Here is a 23,757-nt window from a genome sequence, read left to right as displayed (position 1 = left end):
AATTTCCAGATGGTGATGAAAAATGAAAGTGTTAGTTGCTTAGTCATGTCTGACTCTTTGCGACCCTATGGACTGTAGCCCGCCAGGCTCCTCTGTCCATGGGATTGTCCCGTCAAGAATACTGGAGCAGGCAGCCATTCCCTTCTCCAGGGGGTCTTCCCAACCCAGAGATCGAACCGGGTCTCCTGCATTGCAGGCAGATTCTTTACCGTCTGAGCCATCAGGGAAGAGAATTAAACCCAGCATGGGATCCTGCTGGTGACGGGGAGCGGGGGCGGGGAAGGACCCTGGGGCACCGGCCAGCAGGGGGCACACCAGCTTGATTGGGCGGGTCCCCTCAGAAGGGACCATTCTTGCACAGTCTCAGACCTGCCTGCGCCTGCCAGGAAGAACCAGATCTCCAGGGTGATCAAAGTCTCTGGTTCAGCCTCTTCCTGGACAGCCTAAGCATAGGACCTCACGACCCATGGGAGGAAAGGTTGAGCCCCTTGTATGTTTTGAGGAGGGAGAGGTTGGTTCAGGGCCATTTTGGAAATGCACTGGGAAAGAGAAATGGCTCTTCTCTCTGTGGGAGAGGTAGGCAGGGAAAAACCAGCCCTAGATCTCTTGACGCTGTGGACAGTGGGGGGCCAGGCAGAGAAAACAGCAGTTCTAGCTACTGGGGCTCAGCTTCCCTGCAGCGGGGACGGTCCGAGGGCAGTACAACCTGCACATTTCCTTTAGATTCAGAAGCTGCCACCCCTGCCACCCAGGTTAGTCCTGGGCTGGGGAAAGACCCGCCTTTGCCATTGTCACACCCCCAGCCTCTGGCTTCCTGGCTCCTAGAGGGTAGAAGAAGGTGTCCCAGGAGGCCCTCAGGGAAACGATGCCAAATTCCCCGTGTTAAAGGGACCATCGCTTGTGGGGCAGCTCCAAGTGTCCTGGGAGACGGCGGGAGGAGAGGGACCTTGACAGTGCTCGCTGCGCGCACAGCAAACGGACAAAGGAGCTGGAACGTGACCGAGGACACAGAACGGAGCCCGGGTGCTCCGGCTACAGGGGCCCTCCCCCACCCCGCGGCCATGCTCCGTCGCGCCCCACCTGCAGGATGAGCAACATCTGGACGATGGACGAGGGCGGCTGGGGCTGCGCCAGCAGCAGCAAGTCCTCCAGCTTCACCTTCAGCAGCACCAGGTCGCGGAAGCCCAGCAGGGAAATCTGGCGGATGGTCAGCTCCTGGCCCTGGCGGGACAGAAGAGGCAGCGGTGGGAGGTGAGAGCGCGTGGGATCTGCCACCAACCACGTGGGGGCCGGGGCCACGATCGGAGGGGTGGGACCAGCACCTCCAAGGCCCAGGGGGGCTATCGAAGAGTCGAATATTTGACCCCTGTTCCTTCAGAATGAAAGCTTCGTTTAAGATAAGGTATGACTCATGGGATTGAAAAGATCCATGCACCCCAATATTCATAGCAGTGTTATTTACAATAGCTGAGACATGGAAACAAGCTAAATGACCATAGGCAGGTGGCTGGATAAAGAAGATGTATATACGCACACACACACACAACGGAGTACTACTCAGCCAGAACAAGAATGGAATTTTGCCATTTGCAACAACAAGGATAAATCTGGAGGGTATTTATGCTAGGTGAAATCAGTCAGACAGATAAAGACAAGTACCTTATCACTTACAAAACAAACTAATGAATATAACAGAAACAGACTCAGAGAATAAACTAGTGGTTACTAGTGAGGAGAGGGAAGGGGCCAGGGGTAATATAGGGGTAGAGGATGAACAGGTACAAACTACTAGGTAAAAAATAAATAAGCTACAAGGATATATTGTACAGCACAGGGAATATAGCCAATATCTTACAATAACTTCAAATGGAGTGCACTCTATAGAAACACTGAATCACTGTGTTGTAAACTAATATTGTATCATTGTAAATTAATACCGTAAATCAATTATACGTCAATAAAAAAAGTAAATGCTGAAATGCTCAATCTGCTTAAATGACCCAAAGGTGATACAAGACACATATATTGAGGGTCGTGCTGTGCTGTGAGTGGTCAGGAAGGAGGAAGAGGTGGAGAAACAAGAGGAAAGATAGTGCCTCCCTACACTCAAGGCTGTGTCCTCGGCTTCATCCATTAAATACTTGTGCACCTATCATATGCCAGGCAAAGAAGGAAATACAGGACCAGTTAAGACTCTTCTGCAAATGCAGGTAACATAGGAAGAAAAATCACTGAAGATGTAGAAGAAAAGGACTTGTTCAACCACGTAGATAGCGGCTGAGGATGAAAATAGTGACTGATAATCGTAAGAGCTGATCCTTATCTTAGTAAGGCTAAGTAAGACCCTTACCTCTGACCATGTGCTGGGCTTGATTTTCAATATGCTAGATATAAATGGCACATTTAATCCTCATGACCGCTTCTGAGATAGATACTGTAATAAAACCCAATCCACAGAAGAAAAACCCTATACCCAGACTGACAGGAATTTACTCAAGGTAGAGCTGGATCTCAAAGATAAACTATTTGATTCTAGAGCTCCTAAAGCCTCCCAAAACAGAAAGGGAAAGGAGGGCCCATTCCCAAACTCTCCTTTGCACATATGTACACCGCACATACCCCAAATTGGCTGGTCTTAGAGATGAGTTATCATCAGGGTATCCTCCCAAAGAGATGTAGCCTCCCATTCCTCAAGCTGGCCAAGGTTGAAGGAAATTTTGCACTTCCTATAACTCCTTAGGGTTTACAGAAACACGGGCAGGAGTGGTTTTGCCATTCTCACAGCCCCCTACTCTCCAGTCCCAAAGAGATACACCCCACCCACACCTCACAGGCTCAGTTTAACCAGTCCTTCTCTTAAATTTTTTTTCTTTAGTTCTAAGTTTTTTTCTTCATTTTTTTTTTGTCTGCTTGAAACAAGCAGGATCTTAGTTCCCTGACCGGAGTTCGAACCCATGCCCCTGCAGCGTAAGCATGGAGTCTTAACCACGGACCACCAGGGAAATCCCTAACCACTCCTTCGTGATTGCCTTCCCTGGCCACTGCCAATGGCGGTGGTCCCCCCACCTTTCCCAAGGTCCTACAATTTCTATTCTTTGCACCACATCTTAGCACTCATCACTGATTGCCTGTCTCATAGGTGTCTATGCCCTTGCTTCTTCTCCAGGACTCCATTCACTCTATAAGGTAGAAAAGGCAGGCAAGTTTCCACACTCAAACACCTTTATCCAGTGAGGAAGCAGGTCTCACGCAGACACTTACGCAGCAAGTTAGTGTCTAGACTAACAGACACCCCGAGGGTGTTATTACCAGTAGTGAGAGCCCAGGGGTTCTCCAAGTGGGGTATCTGCATCAGAAGCAGCACTTGGGAAATTGTGGGCGGGGAAGGTAGATGGGGCAACAGCATATGTTGCCACATCTTGCAGTTTTTCTTTCTTCCTTTTTTTTTTTTTGACGCAGTAACAGATTTTATTTTCTTGGGCTCCAAAATCACTGTGGACAGTGACTGCAGCCATGAAATTAAAAGATACTTGCTCCGCAGTTTTTCTTTAAAAAAAAAAAAATTTTTTTTTTTTACTTAATTATTTAGCTGCTCTGGGTCTTAGTTACAGCATGCACAATCTTCACTCTTCATTGCTGCATGCGTGTGAACACTTAGTTGTGGCATGAGGGATCTAGTTCCCTGACCAGGGACTGAATCCTGGCCCCCTGCATTAGGAGCATGGAGTCTTAGCCTCTGGACTACCAAGGAAGTCCCAGATCTTACAGTTTTTTAAGAGAAGTAGGACAGTGTCATCCTCAGATCCACACAACTGGACTCCTGCCTGAATCTGGGGCTAAGGGAGCCCTTCTTGACCCTCTAATACCAGAGGCAAGCCCCTCAGCTTCCTCACTTCCCACTCTAACTCCATCTAGTGGGGAATTCCCTGGCAGTCCAATGATTAAGTCTCTGAGCTTCCACTGCAGGGGGCGAGGGTTTGATCCCTGGTCCTCTGGTCAAGGAACTAAGATCCTGAATGCCTTGAGGCACGGTCAAAAAAAGAAAATACCCATCTGGGTATCTCTATCTAGGAATTCCCTGCCTACACAGTCCTAAGAGGGACCTATGTCTATACCCCTTCTCCACTAGGGCTGCCAAATAAACCAGAGGCTGTCCAGTTACATTTGAATAACTTTCTAGTATAAGTACGTCCCAAATATTGCATTGTTTATTGTTCACCTGAAATTTAACTCAGCATCCTGCAGGTCAATTTGCGTTATCTGGCAACCCTGCCTCCCAGGCGTGTCATCTTAAGACCCACTGCTGGCCAAGGAGTGAGTATTGCACCAAAGAGACAAGTCTATAGACACAGAGGGTGAACCATCCAAAGAAAAGCTATAAATCCTCTCGTGGGGAAGCAGCACGGAGCCAAGAATGGGATGAAAAGAGCAGTGGGCTGCAGGCCACACGCTTCTACTGGAATTGTTAGGGGCAAACTGGAATTGGAAAATGGGACTCTAAAGGTATAATCTCCTGATTTTAAAATATTTGACATGTATTTTAAAAAATCCAGAATTCCTTTAAGACAGCATTCAGAGCAAACAAAGCCCGTGGGCCCTTACTCGCGATACAAGGTATTTCCTACCAATGGCTTCACATCTAATCTAACCTGATTACATGCGAAGCCTTAACCCCAACGGGAAAAGCTACTGTGAGCACACAGCAACGGAAGGGGAAGCGTATGACAGACACGTACACTTTGGAGAAGAACATCTATTGGTTAGTCGGCCTGAGGGCGTGTCCCTTCTGACCAGGCACTGACCAATCCTGTTCTCGGCCCCTGCAGGAGGGTGGAGGGAAACCAGCACATGGTAGAAATGAGCTGAGCTCGCGGAATAAGCAGCAGAAGACAGGCTGTTCGTCTCCTACTCTAAACTCCTCATTCTGCAGGAGATGAAACGCAGCCATGCTCAGAGAAGGGAAACGAGTTTGCCCATACTCAACTACGGATTCCCAGTCCGCAGTTCTTTCTGCTACATCATGGGCCTTCTCGTCTTCAGGAAATCGCTTATAGAGAGCAAGGAACACTACTCCTTTCCCGGAATTTGGGAGTCACAGGAAACTTGCCAGACAATTGTGCGTCAAAGAAAGTGGGGAGGGGAAAAAAGGAAAGAAAAGGGAAAAAAGTCTCCTTCCCCCATCTTCCCTTACTTCTGAAAAGTAAGAAGATACAGACATACTCAAAACCAAGAGGGAAAGGAGAGCCTACAAATTGCTAGGTATGCAGGCACTGTTTGCTGCTTGAGGTCAGATGCTAAATATAGAACAGAGTGCCCTCCAAAGATGTCCGAGGTCCTAATCCAACTCAGGCAGTGCCCAGGCTCCTGGCTTTCCCCCATTCGCTGGCAGGCCCCAGGGGGACACCGGTCAAGGAGTAAGACAGACTGCCCAGGCTGGCAGGAGGTCATTCCCCAGTGAGACTGACCTGAACTGGATAGAATATGGCCTGCAGGGTGGGGAGAGTCTCAGTGAAGAAGTGGTCCCAGACTTCAGCCAGAACCTCAATGCGATTTTCACCTACACAAGGGCGAGAAGATGGGAGGGGAGAAAGAAAGAAAAGAATGTGGTCATTACTCACAGGAGTGGCTGGGAGGCAGTTCCTAGTCAAATGGAGCACAGGCGGGGATGTTGTGGGGGAAAGCTCATTACCTACATTGGATCTCTAAGTGTTACTACAGCAAACATGGAATTGGATGGCAAGATGATCAAGAATATGCAAATATGCCTTCTCTCCCTTCATCCACAAAAGGGAGCTGAATTTTGAAAAGCACATAATAATTACAGTCATCATGAGAATGGTTACAACATGATCAGGCCCTGTGCTATTTATCTATAAGCATCTCATGAACGGACGCTATTACCCTGCTTTACAGCTCAGACATGCCAGGTATCTGGGCTCAAAGGAACACAGGTAGAAGGCCAAGCTGGGGTTCCAGAACCCATGTTCTTGTCAATAGAATCCAGCAAGATCAAGTGCACAGTTATATATTATCTTTTTTTTTTTTTTTTGCAATTACTAAGACACTGGCTTTTCAGTCTAGATTTGAGCTACCACTTGAGAAAGATGGAAAGAGGACTTAGAAACTATCACCTCCACCCACTGTAACCAGAAGGGCATTACTCTCTGAATGGTCACCTGCAAAACACAGCCACCTCCTGACGCCGTGTCTACCTACACCCCCGCGATCAGGAAGCCTGAGTCCTGGCCAAGTGCTCCCCCCAGGCTAGATGGACACAGGTCACCCAACACCACCGGAAGGCTGTTTGAGGAACTTTGCACCTGCAGGAAAGGCAGGCACTGGCAGAGGGGAGTCTGCATGGCAGCTGCTGTTTAATGACCTAGATAACAGAGCTGACTGGGCACTGTCTCTGTCCAGCTGAGGCAGGGAAACTGGGTCAGCCAAGATTAGACACTGAGAGATGCGTCTGGCAATACGTTGCCAGATCCACTGAACAGATCTTGAAAGATTCACTTAGCGATGTCTATCTATTAGTTTAACGGACAACAAAAGCAGTGGCTGGGAGAGAGAACAGAATGAAGCCATGACTTTAGCAGGCAGGACCAAAGATGTGCCGATTTTAAAAGGTCAGAGTGAAACACACCAGAATGCAAATCCATAACACCCTCTACTCTCCTTTGTAATTAGCCAAGAACTAATTACACTCTGTTGGAATCACTCATTCACTTCTCTGTCTCCTCCACTAGCACGGGAATAAGGGCACCGGCCTTGTCTTCCTGCTCACCTTTCTAATTCTAGTGCTTAGCATGGTGCCAGACACATTGGTAATTCACTGTTTGGAAATCTTTGATTGAATGAATAGGAAGTATTGAGTGTATAGGTTTTTGTAAATGCCAGGGCTGGTGAGTGGGAGGAGGTTACCTTTTAACCCAAATATGGGACAGGACAGGGCAGGCAGGACTTAACAGTCAGCTCCAACATTTTCCTTTGCTCTTCGATAAAGAAAACCACACCATGGCAACCCCGCTGGGGAGAGTCTGTTTCCTGCTTCTGTATCTTCATCCTCTTCTGAATTCCCCTTCTACGTGAATTTTATTTTAGTCCCTTACACTCACCATCCTCCCTCCATGCCACAGGGCTTTTGCACATGCTAGTTCCTTTGTTGAGACTATTCTCTGCCTTCTCTCTTTGCCTAACCTACATCTGTTTATCTTCATAAACTGATGAAGTGTTCATCTTCTTCATAGTTTCAACTCTAGCATCACTTCCACAGGAAAGTCTCCCCCATTGGTCAAACTCCCCTGTTATGGATTGTATTCTTAGTACTTGTCTCAGTTATGGTTTTATATTTGGTGGTGATTTGATTAATACATGTCTCCACTACCAGGTTGTGAGCACCTTCAGGACTCGTAATCCTATGAAGTTTTGCTCACCACTGTGTTCTCGGCACCTAGCAAAGTACCTGGTATAGTAGATAATCAATAAATGTCTGAATGAATCAACCAATCACCATCCTCTTTTCAAAGGCAGGTTTGCTAGTTCACTGCAGGGAGGAGCCAGGAAATCAAGAGGACAGTCTGAAACATTAGGTCATGCTGGTGCCTAAAACCAACGTGAACCCCAACACTTGGACAGAATGTCTCAAAGGGGAAAAGGCTGCACCAGCTCCTTTACTGACGGCCCTTACCCTGAGCCTTCCATCACAGAGACAAGCAGAGGCCCTGCCGACTAGAAGGATGGGACAGAAAAGCCTGCTGCTCAGTGCTGCTCCTACTTTCTCCCCTTCAGGTCCCAGACGGAATACTCATGGCACATGCAGTCTTCATTCAACCCGGCAACAGGAAGGTGCCTCTCCTGGGAACCTGGGTCTAACTGTCGGCTGCAAACTTCAGAGAGGAATGGAGGTTTTGGAAAGTGTTCAGAGAAGAACATCAGAGAGACAAGCTAAACAGAGTAGCCTGGGGAGGAAAGAGTTAATGGGACAAGGTGACTCCACCTCCAAGAACAGCCCCCAAGTCAAGGGCTTACTCCTCTACAAAGATGAAAGGGGTCTGGATGGAGGCTTCTATTAAAAACTATCTTATTAAAAACTGTCCTCTAATTGCCACAGAGGTTTAGATCACCAGAGGTATACAGAATAAGTCTGAGAAATTCTTCCAAGGTCACTAAAGCTCTAGAAAAGATTACTGATACTAACCAGGCATACGCTGCCTACAAAAGAGAACCACAGAGCTAAGGGCTGCCTCTGTCCCTTCTGCAGCCATCAGTCAGGGTGGACGAGTACAAGCCAGGTTGATAAAGTACAGGTTATTCAATGATGGATTCCAAACTTGATTTTATAGCAAAACACTTTCATCCAAATAAAATCTTTCTTGGAGTTATAACATACAAAATTAACATGTAGAAATGTTCTGGTTGAAGATGTAAGAGCGCCTTCACTTGTGCAGAAAGGACCCTGCCACCTAACCCCCAGGACAAGATGGGACCCAACAAGATCATCCCGGCCCACTGCCCTCCAGTCACACTTTGGAGCAGAAACACAGACACTTGGATGCCCTTGTTTCTCCTGTCAAGCTCTGTGCCTGAATTTTCACTCTGAATGTAGCTATGTTGAGTGTCACCTGGGCAAGAGACCATCAACTTTCCCTTTTAAGGGCCCTTGAATCTCTGGTTTTGCTCAGGATCTTGTTCTAACTCTGGTTATCCACATTTCCAGGAGCATGAAATAATTCTCCAAATGACTTACAATGTGGTCGAAGACCTGGAAGCCACCCACCTTTCATGCCTGGGTACTAGCCCCACTCCAAAATGCAAAAAGGCCATGAAGCTCTCAACGTAATTGCATTCGAGGGAAACAAGGCTTCAGGTTCAGTCAACTCCTGAGTAGACAGGTTAATTTGGAACCTCTGGTTTTTGCAAAGTTTTGGTGAGCACTCACTGTGTGCCAGGCCCTGGGACTTTCCAGGGTCAGTTTCTCATTTTTCTTCCTATTTTGTCTTTCTAGAAGACACGACACGGTACACAAGTGTCTTTCCCAGAGAAGGGGAAGAGAAAAAGGGATGGTCTACTGCCTAATGCGTCTGAATCTAGAAGTAAACTTGACCAACAGATAGAAGTCTCGAGGCTGGAGTAGGAAAAAAAGAAGGAACTAGTGTGCATACCTACTATGTGCCAGGGACAGCGCTATGCTGGTTCTACTCCTTACATCCCCTATAATCCCTAGCTCCATTTTATCATTTTAAAAATTATTGGAAAAATCAAGACTCAAAGAGGTGAGAAACTCACCAAAAGTCACCCAAGAAGTAGGTGGCAAGCTACAGTCACGATCCACATTGACGGGAGCTGACAGTAACCATCAGTGGAGCCAAGGGGTCTGTCGGCCAACTCTTGCCTTCATCCCACCTCCCAGCTCCATTCAATGCCTTTCTATCAGTTAGACTCTAGAATCTTTTAAGGCTGGGAAAATGTTCTTTTGCTTCTTAAACCTTACCCCACTGAGTGGGTGCCTGCTTAGTCTCCCTCAAATGAGTGGACCACCTGACAGATACGACCTCAAGAAACAGTGCAAGTCTGCTCGGTCGTGTCCAACTCTTTGTGACCCCATGGACTGCAGCCTGCCAGGCTCCTCTGTCCATGGAGTTCTCCAGGCCAGAATACTGGAGTGGGTAGCTGTTCCCTTTTCCAGGGGATCTTCCCAATCCAGGGATCGAACCCAGGTCTCCCACATTGCAGGTGGATTCTTTACCATCTGAGCCACCAGGGAAGCCCTGAGAAACAGGACAAAGGTCAATAGGAAATAGCCTGGATCAGACCAGAGGGAACAGGATCTACAATATAATGTATTCCTTCAAAGGTGACCCCTGGCAGCATCTTGTGAAAACCAGCCCTTAACGGGGTCTCCCAAGAGGCCACCCTAATTCCCCCTCATTTCTCAAACAGTCTGCCTTGCACCCAGCCAGGAGTGGCTGACTCAAACTGAAACGCTGCCGCCTAGCTGGAGAAGAGGTGGTGGGGTGACTCACGTGCTTGGAGCCTGCCTGTCTCAGACAGACTCATTTCAGCTGTCCAAGCATCAAAGGCTGAGTCAGAGTTCCCGCCAGACGGGGGCTGCCTTGTACTTGCCTTCACACAGCTTGATCTTCTCCTCCACGAACAGCAGTCCTTTTGCTAGAAGCTGGTTCTGCCGGAAGAGAACAGAGGACACAAGACTTCACTGTGTGGCTAACCCTTGTCCACTCCAGGCGGGTGAAGGTGTGGAGTTCTAGGCACTTGGACACTGTCATGCCTCCAGGCTCAAGAAGCCTTCGGTGCTCTAGGAAGGCTGAGGCTTCGGGAGGAGTCAGTGAGGCAGCCCGTCACAGAGGAAGGAGACGAAAGCCAAACCCAACCAGCATTCCCATTTCTCCAACCAGGGAAGACGTGACCACAAGCTTGGCTGGACTGTCTGGAAGGACTAGAGTGGACACCCAATGTCCTTTGAGCCCTTCATATAAACTCAGAAAGTGGAGTGTGGAGGCAGTGGGAAATTATGCAGAAATGATAGACTTTTTATACAAGCTGACGGTTTCTCAAGCTCACATGAAAGAGACTGCCTGCAAAATTTTAAGCAGGAGTGAGGGTGTGTCCCTCAGTGAGTGTGTGCATGAGAGAGCTGCGGGAAGACAGGGTAAGATGAAGTCCCTTTGCAAATGCAACGAACAACTGTTGGGTATTTTGCAGATATCACAGGATATTTATTCTTCGTCTCATCTAATTCTGACCTTCCCAATAATCTGATCGAGTTGGTGCTTTTACCCCCTGACTTTACTGATAGTCAGGGTAGACTTGCCCACAGGAGACAGACTCAATCTTGTTCATTCTACTCTGCCTTGCTGCCTTCCAGCAGGTCTTCCCACCCAGATCCCCTTCTTCCCTCAAAAGGGTACAGCTGGTCCCACACAACGCAGGCAGCTTTTCCAAAGGTCACAGAATCTCAGAGATGCCTCACCACTTACCTCACATCTTTAGATGATCAAAGGCCTATGCTTATGGCATGGGGGATCCACAGTGGTATATATCCTATCAAAAACCTATGCATTTCTTGGTGTTCTCCTTTAGAAAACCCTAAAAGCCCTGTTACCACGATGGTGAGAGTGTACATGGCAGAGAGGAAAGATCAGACAGGTGTTCAAGTCCAGCTCAGCCACGTTCTAGCTGTGTGATCTTGGGCTTCCTTTCCTGAGTCCTGAGCCCCTCATCTGTAAAACAGCATCACACCAGCAATATCATAAAGTTCTTATAATAATCATTATAAATATACACACGGGGACTTCCCTGGTGGGCCAGTGGTTAAGACTCCAAGCTGCCAATGCAGTGGGCGTGGGTTCGATCCCTGGTTGGGGAACTAAGATTCCACATGATGTGCGGCACAGCCAAAAGATTAAATACACACACACATACACACAAACATGCACACACACATACACACACACACACACACAGAGTAATCAGTGGTAATGGGCACTGACGACAATAGTTGCTCTCTTAGCCCAACTATCTTCACAAAAGGATAGGCGGGTAAAGAGATTCAATAATGAATAGACCTACATCAAACATATTAAAGTAGTTTATCAAAGGCACTATCACATTCCTGTAACTAATACATATATATGGAATTTTATAGGCCCAATTAAAATTTCCAAGCTATAACCTAATTTGAAAAGTAATTAGCCATCATTTAGTTTCAAGATGGAACCCCAACTCAAAGTTACAGTGATGTCCTATAGGAGTCCACCAACTTTATTAAAGGGAAAAAGGTCAATTCCTTTCCTAGGAATTACAGAACAGACAAGTAATGGAGGTGGAACTGTGTGTTTCTACCTTCCACCAAGCACACGAATCCCAGAAGCAAGAAAAACACCACAGCACCAAACTGAGATGATCAAAATCAGGGCTTTGTGCCAACTTAGCTGGGTGGGAATGGATGGCACGGGTGTTTCCAGATGTAACCAACCCCATCAAATGGCTCTGAGCAAATGTCCTAATTCAGGCCTGAAGTCTGCCCTGGTCCCTTTCACTGGCCCGGAGGATGGCCTTAGGATGTCCCCCGGTACTCTGTGCAAGGAGTCCTGATGCCTTGCTCTCCATCACTACCTCCATTGCCAACACGGATACTCCAGCCTTCTTCCAAAATAGCCACAAATCCTCCTCAATTTCAAGTTTCTGAGATTTACCTCCAAATGTACGAGAGACTCCTCCCTGTGATGCAGGTTTCATAATTATGTTCCTGCACTGTAATTATTTACATTTTATAGGTGGGGGGTGTCCAAGGCACCGAGAGAAATAAAAGCCTAGTCCAGGTTATATCATGAGTCAATGGTAGTCAATATATCCCATGTGTCAGGATTTTAGGTTCTCAGGGGTGAGGACCATGTAATTTAGGTTACCTGGCTTGGAGAACAATGCTTAAAACATGATAGAAGCTAACAAATATTCACTGAGTACGTATTGCCTGTTTGGATGTTACAGACCATTTTTGCTTTTAAGAAATCAAGGTAAGAGATAGAATGGTTTTAAGAAGAGAGAAAGTGATGTAAGTCCCTAAAATTCTAATACACAATAAGCTATGTGCTCAGTCATGCCCTACTCATTGCAACCCGATGGACTGTAGCCCACCAGGCTTCTCTGTCCATAGAATTTTCCAAGCATAAATACTGGAATGAGTTGCCATTTCCTACTCCAGGGAATCCTCCTAACCCAGGGATTGAACCCAAGTCTCCTGCATTGGCAGGTGGATTCTTTACCACTGAGCCACCGGGGAAGCCAAAATTCTAATACCCTTAGGCATTTGTACATTTTGCTCTTATGTTACAAATGGCATTTTCTTCCTTTGATGAAAACTACTTTGCATCTTAAGAGACAAACTTTAAAAAGTGGCATAGACTCTCCTTCCTGCTCTTTTCCAGGTCCTCCCCCTACAAGGAGACATTTCGGGGATGTTTTTTTCAAACTAAGGAAGTTATTTGTGTATTATGGAAGAAATGGAAAAGGAAATACTCTTTTTTAAATGTCTCATGATACACAGCATAGAAATTCTTTACCTCAGACCAAAATAAGAGTAACAAAAACCTGAGGTGAAAAGGGACCTTCAGAATCATCTAGTCCTTCTCACCTCTCCCCAGCCCTGTGGTCTGAATCAAATGGTCACACATAGTTTCAATAATTTTTTAGTTTGGACCCATTTTCCAGGAAGCTAAAGCACCTTTCAAAAGCATCTGAAAGAAAAGTTTTGTTACTCCTAGGCTTTGTAGATTTTGCTCTTATTTTACAGTTGAATAAATTGCAGCTAGAAGTACAGTCTCCATCTTTTATTTGGCACGTGCTAAGTGACTTCAGATCTTTTGGGCCAGCCTGGCCCTCAGCCCCACTTCACTGGAGAATCGCCCGCCACCTACTCAGTGGCACTCTGCCCCCTCTTGCATGCTCCAACCCTTTGAACCAGCCTGCATCTCTGGCTGTGCTGACTGGCCAGGTGCCCACCCTCCGCCCGACCTGAGTCTCCAACGGAGCCAATCACTTGCTCTCCTGGGAAGTGTAATCAACCAGGCCCCCTTCAATGCAAAGGGCCCTGTAATCCTAAGGTCCCAGTGCTTTGAAAGGGCTTATGCTCTGCAGTTGCCTTCCTCACTTCGTAATATTTTTATTTTGGAATCTGTGTTTTTTTAAGAGAAGGCTGACAGGGCAATGGAGCTCACCCCAGGGGCTGGACTTCAGCTCACTTGTGGTCTGTCTCCTACAGCCACCCCAGGAGGGGTTTTTAGGTCCCTGCTCCCCACCCCCCGCCCATCTCCCCTGCCCTGCCCCACCATTGCTGTCATCCTACTCCTAAGGCGATGACAGGGTCGCATCGGTGGGCGCCCAGGCCCCGGTGCCTTACAGCGTCTTGCAGAAAGCCAGGCGGCAGACCTCCCTGCCCTGGGCTGGCAGAGCTCTGTCTCGAGTGCTGGTGACTCAGTGGGGGCCTCTTGACCACCCCTGATCTGTGCACTGAGACCATGAAGGTTGCAACTCTTGGGGGTCCCCTGTCCATGGTGGGTTGCAGCTGCAGGTCTATGGGAAGGGAAGAGCCTTCCACGCCCTGGTGGCAACCACATTTGCATTCTGCACCTGCTAATGACGAAGCCCACCCTGTCTGCTGATCACTTCACCTAAGGACACGCCAACTGGACATCTGTGCAGCTTAAAACGGCTGAGACTTAAAGAAAAAAGAAGAGAAAAACAGCCTGGATTCTGAGAGCTATCTTGTCTTTCTAAGCGTCTGTTCCCCCTGGCCTCACCTGCCAGTATTCCCAGCCAGATAAACACCTGACTCTAGAAGGTGCCGAGAAAGTGTCTGTACGGGAACAGAGCTGGAGAAGATCCTGAAGTGAAGATCCCGAAGAGAAGATCCCGACTTTCCCCTTGTCCCGCTCCCTGCCCAATGGCACCAACCCCATCACCCCCCAACCCAAAGGCTTTGAGCCAAAAAACCAGTTATATTCAATAGCAGCCACCTAGGAAATGGGCCAGTTGTTACTTAATGCAGCCCCCATAAATGAACTTGGACAGGGAATACATAGCCCTCTAATGAAGTGGCAGAGGATCCAGAAGGAAAGAAAAAAACAGCTGACCTGTGTTTAAGAAGATGCTGAAAATGGGCTGCCAGTGGAAGAACAAGGCTCCAAGGAAAAAAAATGCAAAAAACAAAACAAAACAAAAAAGACAAGGATGTCTGTGGAAAAGTATCCAAAACTATGCACTCTTCAGTGGATTGAAAAGATTGAGCTCATCCAGGGTAATCCTGGAGGGTGGGCAGAAGGAGTTGGGGAGGACAGAGGAGAGAGTGGGCCTGTGACAACTGCAGGGCTGCTCCCTGACCCGGCCAGAAGGACTCAGGAATATGAAGAACCAACAAGCTAGGAGTTGGGGTGAATGATGCTCCTCCCACACAAGGTAGGAGCTCTGTAAATGCTTAAGGCTGCTGACCACCCATTGCTTCTAGTGCTTTAGCAGTGATGATGACAGTAAGAAGAGAAAGGATGACAGCAGGGATAACGCTGGTTTTTACTCTTTGTCAGGCACCGTATTGTACCCTTAGAATGCATGATCTCACTTTACCATTGCCACAAACTGATGCCCTTTATACAGAAGAAACTGAGGCTCAGAGAAGTGAAAGTCAAAGTCGCTCTGTCGTGTCTAACTCTTTGCAACCCCATGGACTATACAGTCCATGGAATTCTCCAGGTCAGAATATTGGAGTGGCTAGCCTTTCCGTTCTCCAGGGGATCTTCCCAACCCAGGGATTGAACCCAGTTCTCCTGCACTGCAAGTGGATTCTTTACCAACTAAGCCACAAGAGAAGCCCAAGAATACTGGAGTGAGTAGCCTATCCCTTCTTCAGCAGATCTGTCCGACCCTGGAATCAAAACAGGGTCTCCTGCATTGCAGGTGGATTCTTTACCAACTGAGCTATCAGGGAAGCCCTGAGGTTCAAAGAAGCAACTAGCAAATGTGAGACCAGAACTTGCATCCAGGTTGATTGGAATCCAAAGCCCAAATCTTTCCCTCAGCATACGACTCTGTTTTACTTCCTCAATGATGGTTAAAAAAAATACTAAGGTGAACGCTATCATTCCTTGATGGCTCACTTTGTATTATACAAAGCACTTGATATATGTCATCTCCTCTAGCGACTGGCAACGATCTTTTGAAGTAGGTACTGTGATTACAGCTAGATCACTAAAAGAACTGAGTTTCAGAGAGGCTAGGTAACATGCCTACAGTCACACAGCCAGAAAGTGTTCTGGCAAGGACTGGCATTCAGACCTTCCTGACAGAAAGGCTGGTGTTTTTAGGCATCACACTCTTCTGCCCTGTCAGTTGGAGAGGTTTTTAATGCCCTTGCCCACAAAGGAAAATAGATGAGATCCATCTGGTTCAGATACGGTGGGGAGGTTGGCTTGGCAACTTCAGGCTATAATTGGGTTCCACCAAAACTTTCATTCATCTGGGTCACTGCTGCTGCCCAATCCTGCTACAGTTTCTCAACTTCCACCTCTCCAAAAGGGTCTTCCTGGGGCCTCCCTCTCCACTGTGCTAGCTTGCTTCAGTCATGGCCAACTCTGTGAGACCCCATGGACTGTAGCCAGGTCCCTCTGTCCATGGGATTCTCCAAGCAAGAATACTGGAGTGGGTTGCCATGCCCTCCTCCAGGAGATCTTCCCAACCACATTCTATATCCAGCAAGGCACACACCTGGCTCCCAGATGGATTCTATTCCCAGATAAGACATTCTTTCCTACCCCAGAAGGATTTGGCAGTATGTCACTCTGCCTACCAAGAACTTGTATTAACCAATAATTCTAGTCCAGGCATTTGTTTCCAGGGACAGCAATGTCTGCAGAGGTTGTTGTCATTGGCATCAAGCCAATGATGGATTCATGGGCCACCTCCATTTTTTTCCCCTTTTGTGACTTTGAAAGTACAGCCATCATCTCTAAGGATGTCTACATTTCCTGTGAACCTGGATGTCTTCCTAGATAAGCAATAAAAAGTCTTATAAACAAAACTCACCCCCAGGCCCAGAGAGTTCTTAATAAACCAATGTGTAGGAGTGATGAGACCAGAGAGAAAGCCCCAGATGGAAGCTGAAGACAATTTAAAACTTGGTACAAATGCTAATTCTTCACTTAGCATCATGTCGCTGGTAAAGTTCACTGAAAGGGTGAACTGGGGCTTTTTTCAAGTTATTTTATTAGGAAGCAGGAAAATAGTCCCATGTCTGTTTTGCTACATACTGAAAATATAAAATTTAAAAGCACTGAAATTTCTCTTCTCCGGGGTTTTTCAGGGGATGTCTTCAGGGCATTTTTAACACTTAAAGTATATAATCCAAAAGATTTTTTCCCATGTCCAGATGGCCTGGGTTTGATCTATGCTCTACCTTTTACTGGGCTTCCCAGGAGGCGCTAGTGGTAGAGAACCAGCCTGCCAATGCAGGAGATATAATAGACACGGGGTATGATCCCTGGGTCGGGAAGATCCCCTGGAGGAGGGCATGGCAACCCACGCCAGTATTCTTGCCTGGAAAATTCCATGGACAGAGGAGCCTGGCGGGCTACAGTCCATAGGGTCACAACAATAGCAATGACAATGTTCTCATCAGCTGTCAGGAGGACTACATGACTTGGTGTAGGAATGGTTCTCAGATCAGTTCTCAAGACTTGAGCACACACGAGAATCACTGAGGACTTGCTAAAACACAGACTGCTGGGCCGCAACCCCACAGTTTCTGATTCAGTTCATCTGAAGGGGGGGACCTGAGGATTTGTTGATCTGACACTTTCTCAGGTGATGCTGAAAATGCAGTGGAGAACCAACAGCTTAGAACAATGCCTGACATATAAATGGTGGAAAATATTAGCTTTTGTTACTATGATAGTTGTTTTTGTCTTCCTTTAGTTGTAGAACAGCCTCGGAGAAAGGCCCCCTGCTGCTTTCCAAGTCTAACAAACACTCCTCAGCCCTCCCATCTCTGTCTTTACTTCTCAGGTCACTGAAGTGCTGGATGTTTTCATGTACCCAGCATCTACCTCTGTCTTCCATCCCTTCTCACATTGGTTCCCTCAACACGTCTCCTGCCATTCCCAGCCTAGTCACCCAATTTCATCCATAATGAGTTTCCAAAAACACGTACACATGTGGAACAAGACACTGATGTGTTATAAGGGGGAGCTCTGTTCCCATAGAGCATCAGATGATAAAATCCCTATTTACACCTCATTTTTGGAGCCCATCTTTGGGTGATATATTTGCAGCATTTTGTACATACATGTTCCTTCTTTAACAGTTGAACATGTAATAGCCTCGTCGGACGAGGCTAAAGAGTTGCTCTTTCAGCATGTCCACAGATTTCCATCTTTCTCTCACTTATATTAAGATTTATGGATATCCATTTCAAGACTCATTTTTCCATTTATCTTCATAAAATTGGAGGAAAGTCCAATAAAAATATTCAAATAATTGCATAAAATTCAAGTAATTGCCAAGGAGATTAAGCACAGCAAAGCGGCTGGAAGGTAACCACTGGCTGGTGGGCAACCCCACAGAAGGCAGCCTGAAAGAGCCAGGGGTCCTCCTGGAAGCCCCCAGACTATGCCAACTTTTTCTATCCCTTCTCGGCAGCCAAGGGAAGCGTTAGGCCACCCCAGTGTTCATAGACTCTGTATGTAAGGCCTCTATTCCAAGAGCTGGCCAAATTCAAAATGCAACCTCTAATGACCTTCTCACCTAAAGACATCATCCTCTCCCCATGTCTCCCATCTTCTTACTGGAGTTCAGCTCCTCTTGTTCAAAGCGCCTCTGGATACTGGCTCCAATTTCACCTTCAAAGCAGTATATGGGAACTGTCCCTCACTACTTGCATGTTGCATACTAAGGTTGCCCCAGTCATGCCCGACTTTTTGTGACCCTATGGACTGTAGCCCACCAGGCTCCTCTGTCCATGGATTCTCCAGGCAAAAATAACTGGAGTGGGTAGTCATTTCTTCCTCTAGGGGATCTTCCCGACCCAGAGATCGAACCCAAGTCTCTTATGTCTCCTGCAACGGCAGGCTAGTTCTTTACCACTAGCGCCACCTAAGAACCCCTCCTAATTTATCTTTTTTCCCATTTCAGGAATCACGCTAGCCTTCCCAAGTGGATTAAAGAAGAGTTTAAACTTTTGTACCCTATTCCATTTGGGTTTGGAAATTGCAAAAATTATTTCCCCCACTCTTTATTGTTTCTCCACCCTAATCTTCCTGGATTCTTACAAGCCCTATCTTTGTACCTAAACAATGTATTTATTCTGGGCCTGTGTTTAAGCCTTTACCTTCCACTCAGGGCTTCAGCTAACATAATGTTCTGTATTACCTGGATGGATGTATCTACAGCCCTGCACTTCAGTTTCATTCTCCATGGTGACCAGGATGCTCCTATGGGTCTCTCCTTCAGCTTCCTGCCACGTGCCACATGCCCTTGATGAATCCTCTCTGATAATGGTGAGTTAATGGGAAACTGGCCTCCTGGGACTCACGGATATGAGCAGAAGATGGAAACATTCATATCACACACTACTAGGCCATCTGTGACCTATTGACAAGTGTGATTGCCAAATTTCCCCTTTTGCTAGGTAGTATCTTGTTCAAGGGCTTCCCAGGTGGCTCAGTGGAAAAGAATCTGCCTGCCAACGCAGAAGATGCAAGAGACGTGGGTTCAGTCCCTGGGTTGGGAAGATCCCCTGGAGAAGGAAATGGCAACCCACTCCATTATTCTTGCTGGGAAAAATCCCATGGGCACAGGAGCCTGGTGGGCTACAATCCGTAGGGTCGCAGAAGAGTCAGACACGACTGAGTGACTAAATAAAAACAACAAATCTTGTTGAAAGTCACTGACTACACACTGAGTTTCTGTATCAAGCAAAACTCTGGTTCCACCAAAAACAATTTAACTTTCTGGGCTTGAGGAAAAGCTTCCAACAGACACAACGCAGATGCAGAAACACAGAAAGTGCTATCTGCCACTCTTCCCATCCCCACGTCCCGAACCACCAAGGTACCTAATCAGTTAAGAGAAAAATGCAGAGCATTTCCTATCATCTGTTCCAGAGTTAAAAGAAACCAATTACCTCCCCAGGGCTGTCTCTAGGATATAGAGTTCCTGTCGGAAACCCCAATTTTCCTTCTGGGCGCAATTCAAAACAGACCGAAGGAAAAAGAATATCAATACTGCAAATGTCAAAGATTTTTTCTGGCCGGTGTCTTCCGGAAATCTATCTGTGCTTTTGCCAGTCAAACGGGCTGACTTCTCTGTGTGCAAGCGTAAGATAAGCACCATTTTTCCACCTGCTTTCCCCCTGCCCTCACCTGGGGTCATTTTCATTATTCTTCCCTGAAGACCATCTTTTTTTAAAGCTGCAAAATGAGAATGTTCACTTTCAAAAGCAGAGCCCCAGTGATGGCTTTTACAAACAGTGATCTCTGGGTTGGGGGTTCTGGGTACCAGGAGACAGACCTCACTGCTGAGTACAGACGTCTGGGAAAGTGGTCATCTGATCCTCCACACAGAGGAGCCCGCTCATCACCTTACCCAACAGCCATGTCCATGGCATGCGGGTTGCAACAGCCCACCCCCGAATTTCATTCCTCACTTGTCCCCAGACCTTGCCCCCTCCTTCTTGCTGGAGGAATGCTCTTTCTGGAGCCCATCCTGACTGTCCCTCTTAAAACTACAGCTGATAACTGAGTGTGAAGGCTGAGGTTGCCTCTATCCGCCTTCCCTCCTGGATTTCCCTCTTAATCTGAAGAACTCTTCTCGGCGTGGCTTTGAAACCAGCCCATTACCAAGGGTGCCTGACGAAGGACTTTCCAAACCTGAGTCTCTCTTGAACCACCGTCACCACTTGGCCACAACCAGGGCCACTTACACTGTTATTCCTGTATACTATTTTTCTTCAATCAATCCAATTTTTGTTCTTTATTTTTAAAGATTTTTCTAAAAAATCTGGGCCATTTTAAAAGTCTTTATTGAATTTGTTACCATATTGCTTCTGTTTTATGCTTTGGTTTTTTGGCCCCAAGGCATGTAGGGTCTTAGCTCCCTGACCAGAAGCCCATACCTCTTGCATTGGAAAGCAAAGTCTTAACCGCTGGACCACCAGGGAACTGAGGAAAGTTCCCCTCAATCCACTTTTTCAAAATATAAATATGTTTAAAAAAGAAACCGTAGCAACACCATTTACCATAATGAGAATGTAACTCAGGATCTACTCAATGCAAACTAAATGATGTTATGTAACCCTAATTATAATTAGACACTGCTCTGGCTGAAGACACTAAGTCTGAAACCTGCTCTCTCTTCCTTAAACAAGAGAGATCATCAAGTCTTGCAGAAGCATAACAGACACAAGGGCTCAAACCAAGACTTTCCCTGGCAGGATCAGAAGTGCCAAAGGAAAATAAGGAAACACCGTGAAGGAAGGTTGCTCAATACCACGGCATACACCTCCTCAAATCTCTCGCGTATCCACGGTGGACAACCCCTTCCTCTAGCCCAAGAAAGTTTATTGGGCACCTACTACATGCTAGGTAATTTCTAGAGACTAGAGAATCAAACAGATTTAAAAAATGGCTCTGGGCCCGCACGAGACCTAAAACCTACATTTTAACAAACAGTGTCTAGGATAGCCTTTGTTCCAATCTAGCACCTTAAACTAAGGAAAAAGACCCAGATTTGAAATCATGAAAAACCCCCAGAAGGAGACTCAATAGTCACCAAGCAGTCTCTCTGATTAAGCTCTAGATAAAACATGACATGTGGTTACCAGCTGTTAAGTGTCTGGCACACTTTGTAAGCAGTACTAACTGCCCCCGAAACCTCAGCGCTTCCCAGATAAACAAATCCCCACCCAAAAGCCCTCCCCCACCCATCCGAGGGGGAGCCCCCAAAGCCAAGCAATGACTGACACTTCAAACCTGGTTGAAACCACACGCGGAACCTTGTCTATTTTAAATGTCAATGAGGAAGGCAGCTGGGCCAGCAGGTTTCTCCAGGAGGGACTGAAAAACCATTTCTGTAGTGGGATTTAAAACTCAGTCAACTAGAGACAGCAAGAGAAGAGCCTGTGGACAAGACTGACCTCTGAGTCAAGGGCAACTGAAATGATTCACATTCGTGACTAATTATCTCCTCTTTAATCTTTGTTTGTCTCTCTCCCTGGACGGGGGTTGTCTTTCAAGCTGCTGAGGTTTTTGACCTGACTGAATTCCCAGCTTCTGTTGGGTCTTGCTTTGTCCAGACTTAGAATGGCCAAGTGGCCACTTGCTGGTGTGTGTGTGGGTGTGTGTAACAACTGACATTTATCATTCTTTCAAAGTGCACATAAAAGTTTAAGCTTCCTGATCTATGCAAAGAAAATGAAAGGACGCCTGTGTTGTTTTTAAAACCTACAGACTCTTTATACTGTCTTAAAAGTATGCTCACCTGGGATACAGAATAATATCACCAACCTGAAACCAATTTGTTATGGATTTTTATGTCACTTTCCCATTAAAATGGATGAATTACACTTTAGAATAAAGAATATGTATACAGCTGATCCTTGAACAACATGGGGGGCTTTGGGGGGCCAACCCTCCGTGTACTTGAAAATCTGCATATAATTTATAGTCAGTCTTCTGCTTCCCAAGATCTTTGATATTCATAGATTCAACCAACCACAGATCCTACAGTACAATACTATTTACTATTAAAAAATAAACCAAACCTTTGTACAAGCAGATCTTTGCAATTCAAACCCATGTTGTTCAAGGGTCAACAGTATATAGATATTTAATGAACACATTATTCTGTCTTACTCTGTACTAATCACTGTTTGAACACTTAACAAATAATAATTACCTTAGTCCTCGCAACAGCCCTATAAGGTTACATTCTATGACCCCTGTTTTTACAGAACAAGACACTAAAATAAGAGAGGTAAAATGACTTTCCAAGGTCACACAGCTAGAAAGTGGCTGTGCTGGGCGCTGAACCCAGGCAGTCTGCCTCTAAGCATTCCTCTCTGCTGCCCCCCGCCCCAGCCCCCGCACACTATGTGCTGTGTGCTTTGCATGCATTATTTCATGTGGACCGGGCAGTGACCTATAAGGTAGATCTTTTTTTGTTTTTAATTCCATTTTACAGATGGGGAAACTGAGGCACAGAGAGGCGAAGCAGCTTGCCCCAGACACTCAGCTCCGACTTCGTGGAAGTCACCCACTCAGTTGCATGACACCTCCCCACGCTCTCCCACCACGTGCCTTTGGCTGGGGTCAGGAAGCCAGCTCGTGCCAGTGGGTTAGAAACCACTCTGTGACTGCACCTGGAGTCTTGAATTCACTAGCTGCATGACAGCAGTGTCTAGGCAGGAGGGATGTTAGCTTGTCTGATTCAATTCTACCTTTAACAGAAAAGACTGAGAGGCTTAGTGACAAGAAAGAACTCGGCTAAAGGGACATATCATTACACTCAGTTAGGTACCATCCACGGGCTGGGAGGGAATGGCAATAGAGGAGCAGTTCTCCAAGTGTGGTTCAGGGTCCCCTGGGGGATCACCCAGACCTCTTCCACATGGTCAAAACGATTTTCTTAACAACACTAAGCTGTTATTTGCCTTGCATCCTCTGTGAGTGTACTGTGGAATTTTCCAGAGACTATGTGCAATATTTTCCAGACACGCATTATCACAACAGTCTGATGATGAAGCCGATTCAAGGACCCAGTCTGCAGGCAAATATGCAGGCCTATAGGACAATGCCACACTTCTACATTTAGTTTGAAAAAGTGATTGTTCATAAAAATGTCATTAATGCTAACATTAGTAGGTTTATTATTTGAATGAATTAAGGCACACAGTAAAGTTTCTCATCTCTAATTTCTATTATGGTGAAGATACAGTTAATCCAAACAAATGATCATTTTTAAGAACATAAAGGGGTTCCTGAGGCCAAAAAGCCTAACAACTGCTGCCTGAGACTATAATCTCCAAAAGAGCAAGGACCCTTGCCCTGTATGCCTCCACAGGCGCTGCATTGCAGTGCCCAGCACATAGTAGGAACTCGGGATGCATAATTGTGGATGTTGAAGGCATATCCCGTGTACCATATCGGTCATCCCTTAAGGTCCATGTACCCACATGCAAAGTATAACCCATGCTCAGAT

The 23,757-nt window shown here is 46.5% G+C and overlaps 1 protein-coding gene across 8 annotated transcripts in view; it reads right to left on the bottom strand.

Annotated features, from left to right (window-relative positions):
• Positions 1 to 23,757, bottom strand: part of PRR5L (proline rich 5 like) — a 77,228-nt gene that overhangs the window by 12,899 nt on the left and 40,572 nt on the right. For 7 of the 8 annotated variants that reach the window (XR_006342342.1, XR_006342343.1, XM_043909469.1 and 4 more), the window contains 3 exons: positions 10,123 to 10,180; positions 5,466 to 5,557; positions 1,081 to 1,221 (listed from right to left, as the gene is read on the bottom strand). Coding sequence is in view for 6 of the 8 variants with exons in the window: in XM_043909469.1 (XP_043765404.1) it covers positions 1,081 to 1,221; positions 5,466 to 5,557; positions 10,123 to 10,180 (291 nt within the window). In the remaining 2 variants the exon portion in view is untranslated. The remainder of the gene's footprint in view (positions 1 to 1,080; positions 1,222 to 5,465; positions 5,558 to 10,122; positions 10,181 to 23,757) is intronic. The other variant, XM_043909479.1, reaches the window with a different exon arrangement.

Source organism: Cervus elaphus, chromosome 1 (assembly GCF_910594005.1).
Source record: "Cervus elaphus chromosome 1, mCerEla1.1, whole genome shotgun sequence".
Lineage (NCBI taxonomy): Eukaryota > Metazoa > Chordata > Mammalia > Artiodactyla > Cervidae > Cervus > Cervus elaphus.
The sequence above is the reverse complement of the archived record's forward strand: the minus strand, read 5'-3'. Positions and strand labels throughout refer to the sequence as shown.